Source organism: Carya illinoinensis, chromosome 1 (assembly GCF_018687715.1).
Source record: "Carya illinoinensis cultivar Pawnee chromosome 1, C.illinoinensisPawnee_v1, whole genome shotgun sequence".
Classification (NCBI taxonomy): domain Eukaryota; kingdom Viridiplantae; phylum Streptophyta; class Magnoliopsida; order Fagales; family Juglandaceae; genus Carya; species Carya illinoinensis.
Genome location: NC_056752.1, coordinates 50,119,141 through 50,124,494, shown reverse-complemented (window position 1 = coordinate 50,124,494; position 5,354 = coordinate 50,119,141). Strand labels below are relative to the sequence as shown.

At 37.9% G+C, this 5,354-nt stretch overlaps 1 protein-coding gene across 1 annotated transcript; it reads left to right on the top strand.

Annotated features, from left to right (window-relative positions):
- The first annotated feature begins 245 nt into the window (after window positions 1-245).
- LOC122281446 (phospholipase D alpha 4) lies at window positions 246-3,278 on the top strand. The gene is made up of 4 exons (XM_043092929.1): window positions 246-450; window positions 544-1,104; window positions 1,188-2,382; window positions 2,593-3,278. The coding sequence occupies exons 1-4, from the start codon at window positions 364-366 to the stop codon at window positions 3,030-3,032; spliced, it is 2,283 nt and encodes a 760-aa protein (XP_042948863.1). The 5' UTR covers window positions 246-363; the 3' UTR covers window positions 3,033-3,278.
- Window positions 3,279-5,354: the final 2,076 nt, after the last annotated feature.

Genomic DNA, 5,354 nt, shown 5'->3' with positions numbered 1-5,354 from the left:
GTTGTTGATTAAAATCGTTGCTGGGAAGAAGAAGTGTGATTTGAGTTAAGAAACTTCTACTTGAAGAAAAAACTTTGTCATAGACTTGAAGAAGTATATGGTCTCTAAGAATGGACATGGAAAATTTCACAAGTTTTTCCAACCGCCAACGCATTCATCATTTGCATTCCAAGTTTTTTGTTGCTTCTTCTGTTGCACCATTGACATTATCTCCCTTCCTTATATAAGTGAGCAGTGACATGACACATCCCTGGCCTCGCCTTGTAGCTATATCAAAACAAATTCAAATTACATCTCTCTCTCTCTCTCTCTCTCTCTCTCTCTCTCAAGAGCAACATCGTTTTAAAACGTAGAGCAAGCATTATGGAGAGCAAGCAAATATTCCTCCATGGAACACTCGAAGCTACCATCTTCCATGCGACACCTTACACACCTCTATCTCCTTTCAATGTAAGTACAAACTAGAAATAAATATAGTGACATCGATAAAAGGTTCATATACGTAGAATCATGCCGATCTATACCATTAATTTCCTTTTGCAGTGTATATTCCCAAGTGGAAAGGCTGCCTTCGTGACCATAGAGATAGACGACAAGAAGGTAGCGCAGACCATCCATGAACGTGACCGCGTTTGGAACGAGACCTTTCGGATTCTCTGTGCTCATCCATGCGATTCAACTATTACCATTACAATGAAAACATCATGCTCCATCTTGGGAAAGATCAACATCCAGGCCCATCAGATTCTAAAGGAAACAAGCTTCATTAACGGGTTCTTTCCTCTACTCATGGAAAATGGAAAACCGAATCCCGAACTGAAACTACGATTCATGTTATGGTTTAAACCGGCAGAATTCGAACCAAGCTGGAGGAAGACACTTGGTCATGGAGAATTTAAGGGGCTGAGGAATGCCACGTTTCCGCAACGATCCAACTGTCATGTCACGCTTTATCAAGACGCTCATCATCTCTCTACTTTCCATCCTCCTTCCTTTCCTAGCGGGCCTCCAAGAAGATTATGGGAGGATGTATACAAAGCCATTGAGGATGCAAAATACTTGATTTACATTGCAGGCTGGTCTTTCAATCCTAAGATGGTGCTGGTACGTAATTACCGTAATAATTATTTCCCATCTAGCTACGTTTTACTCATTTTCTTTAAGGAGCCTAACATGCTTTTAAGCAGGTCCGAGATTCTCAAACAGATATTCCACATGCAAAAGGAGTAAAGCTTGGTGAATTGTTGAAGCAGAAAGCAGACGAAGGTGTAGCCGTAAGGATTATGATTTGGGATGATGAAACATCGCTACCAGTTATCAGGAATGTAGGACTAATGAGAACACACGATGAAGATGCCTTAGCCTACTTCATACACACCAAAGTGGTATGCAGATTGTGCCCAAGATTACACCCCAAGTCTGCCCCACTGTTCTCTCATCATCAGAAGATCATAACCGTAGACACTCGCTCACAGATTAATCCAGGCCATAGAGAAATTATGAGTTTCGTTGGGGGATTAGATCTCTGTGATGGTCGCTACGATACAGAACAGCACTCCTTGTTTCACACGCTCAACACAGAATCGCATTCTGATGATTTTTATCAGACAAGTATTGCAGGAGCTTGCTTAAACAAAGGGGGACCAAGGGAGCCATGGCATGATGCTCATGCTTGTATTACCGGAGAAGCCGCTTGGGATGTATTAACCAATTTCGAGCAACGATGGTCTAAGCAATGTGATCCTTCTTTACTAGTCCCCACAAGTACTGTATCAAATCTCAATCGTCAGAGTAATTCAAGCACTTCATCTGAAAGGAATTGGAAAGTTCAAGTATTTCGATCAATTGACTTTTTGTCAGTTACCCAAATGTTAAAGAACTTAACGGTAGAGCAAAGCATCCATGAAGCTTATGTAGAAGCAATAAGGCGTGCCGAGAGGTTTATATACATTGAGAACCAATATTTCATTGGAGGGTGCCATTTGTGGGAGAAAGACAAACATAGTGGCTGCAGAAATTTGATCCCAATTGAGATTGCACTCAAGGTTGTCAATAAAATCAAAGCAAAGGAGAGGTTTGCAGTTTATATAGTAATACCAATGTGGCCAGAAGGAGTGCCTGAGAGTGATGTAGTTCACGATATACTGCATTGGACTAGAGAAACAATGTCAATGATGTACAAGTTGATAGGAGAAGCAATACAAGAAAGTGGCGAGCCGGGGCACCCGAGAGACTACTTGAATTTCTTCTGCCTTGCAAATAGGGAAGATTTGGGTGAAGGAGAGTTTGATCCTCCACATTCTCCTCACCCGGCAACACAATATTCGAATGCTCAAAAGCATAGGAGATTCATGGTTTACGTACACTCGAAGCTCATGATAGGTATGATAATTATCTTATACATTAATTTATACTTGGGGACGTTCCTTTCCTTCTTTCTTTTCTTCTTATTCAAGCTGCAGGAGTCTTCCCCTGATGGCCAAATCATGTTCATTAGTTTAATTTGGGGCTTTGTTTGGGTGTTTTTTTTTTCGTTTTCTCCCCAATTTCCTCTGTCTATCTCTCACCGTGTTTGCCGTACTTATGTTTCAGTGGACGACCTATACATTTTGATTGGATCTGCAAATATAAACCAGCGCTCCATGGACGGGCAACGCGACACTGAAATTGCAATAGGATGCCATCAATCCAAACAAAGCGAATTGGACAAAATGAATCGTGGCGATATTCATGCATATCGTATGTCACTCTGGTTCGAGCATACTGGACGTGCTGAGGAATCGTTCCGAGAGCCTCAAAGTTTAGAATGCGTGGTGAAGATACGCTCTATAGGAGATAAAATGTGGAACATTTACAGTGGTGAAGAAGTGGTAGACATGGAAGGTGTGCACCTGGTAACTTACCCTGTGAAAGTAACACAAGCTGGTTCAGTGGAGGACCTGGAAACTGAAAACGGGGTTCATTTTCCAGACACAAAAACTCCAGTGAAGGGAAGGAGATCGATATTGCTACCATCAGTTTTTACTACATAGTCAATGTACGTCGAAACTTTATTGTTTGACAGAAAAGATTGACTTAGCCTATTCTTTACCGTTGATGTAAATATTATAGGATGAGCTTGAACGTGCCTTTATTTATTTATTTGGTCAATAATCTGTACATGATGTCCTCCATTGTAATAAATATCAAGTCTGAAATATAGGAATGAGGACAAAGAATAAAAAGGAAAAAGAAAGAAACCTTATATATAAACTCGTACTTGAGTACCTTAGCAGCTAGCATTCTATTTTTGTGAGCATTAACTTTGCCTTTTAAAACCCTTTGAAGTGCAATGACATGATCACTCAGATAATTGTCCAAGAAATAGGAATTAGAAGTGATATGAAGTTGGGAAAAGGAAATGGATGGAGTAAGGCAATTAGCTAGCTTGCGTCGCTTGCAGAGAATGGGCCTACTCTTCTTCCTTCATCATCTCTTTGCACGCGACGATGACAGGAAGATCCATCGCATCACTACCTTGATACCGTTCCAGTACTACTTTCCCAGGTGATAGAAGAGATAAAAGGAGTATAAATTCCCAATAATTTGTTTTTTAAGCTAATAATTTTACCCAGTCAACGCTACTCTTATGGTAAAATTTATTATTTTTAATCAAATCTAATATCATTTTAAGTAATTTTCTAATTAACATAGTTTCTTGAAGAAAAATTATATTTGTAAATCTTTTAATTATCATCCATTTATAAGATTGAAAAATGATTTTTTTTTTTTAAAAAAAGAAAAAACTTGTGGTTGGTTAGAGGTCCCACCACCAGAAAGTGCTTGACTTTTTTTTTAAATTTCTAATATTAAATATGGTAAACATTATATATATATATATATTTATATTTAAATATAATTAAACTAATTTAAGAAAATATTTTTTCACATCAAGGACCATTTTTTTCATGTTAATTAGAGTGAACAGAAATGGAAATTTATGTAAAAAATTTCCTTATATATATATATATATATATTTAAAAAAAGTCTATTTGCACACGGTTTGGGCCTCTCACATTCACGTCCATCCACGTGTAATATCCACGTGCATTGCTGGTAGATACCATGGATGCTGTAAAATATACTCTCTGCCTTCCGAGAATGAAAGGAGTAAAATATACTGTCCCAAATCCTTAACTATGACTTCCCCACCTAGAACTAGAAGAATGGCATACAAACATACTTCAAAGTGAATTATATATGATTTTGGTGTGACCACAATTTCAGAGCTTGTGGATAATGAATGAATAGAGAAACTTTCTAGCGCAATTAGGACTGTTCATTCCGGTCGGATTTTTTCCCAACCCAGTCCGAAATCCGGATAATCAAGTTCCGCCAAAACCCACATTATAAAATCCAAACCATTCCGGTTTAAATCCGGTTATACAATCCGGGTTCCGGATTTAAAACTCAGTACCTGGGTTATATATATCAAAACCTTCGTTTCACTTTTCAATCGTCGATCTCTCTCTCTCTCTCTCTCTCTCTCTCTCCCCAAGCACAGATAGCAGACCTCTCTCTCTCTCTCTCTCACACGAAACCAGTTTGGAAACAACCCACGTGACACACTCGAGATTTCCATTTCTTGAAAGGTAGTTCAGATCTTAATGTATAATTTTTTTTTTTTTTTTATGGGTTTTAGCCTTAGCTGCACGTATACTCTGGTCTCGCCGTTTCTCTTACTCGAGATGTTCATTTCGTGAAAGGTAGTTTAGATCTGCATGTATCTTTTTCTTTTTTTCTTTTTTTTTTTTTTGGGTTTTTTAGGGTCAAATCTATGCTAGAATCTGTTCAAGTTTAGATCTACAACTGTTTTTTAGGATTTTTTTTTTCCTTTTATTAATCTGTTGATTTGGGTCTGTTTTGTGTTCATTTTTTTGTGTTTTATGCCCAGATCTAGGGTTCCTACATTTTTTTTATTTTGATTGTTGGAGTCTACTCGGCCTTTCATTGCATCAATTTCATCCTAAAAATCTCGTTCTATTTGGGAAAAGAGAATGGTAAAACAGAGAAGACTAAAAAATTATGTTCTGTTTCGTTATTATTCTATTTTTATCGTGGCTCTTAGGTTGGTATTTCCTCAGTGTCTTAACCCTTTTGCAATACGAGAACTAAGAGTCATTGCTATCAGGATGGAAGAAAGTATTATGAAATATTATTTGAATGCTGCCATGTTCTATGAACTTTTTTTGATAGGTAAGCAAGAACTTTTATTGATAGCTATAAGCATAGCCCATGTAAAAGAGTGCCCTGTTCTATAAACTATTGTTAATCTGATTTCTGTTGAGAAGTTTGTTCTATTTGTTAGGGCACGG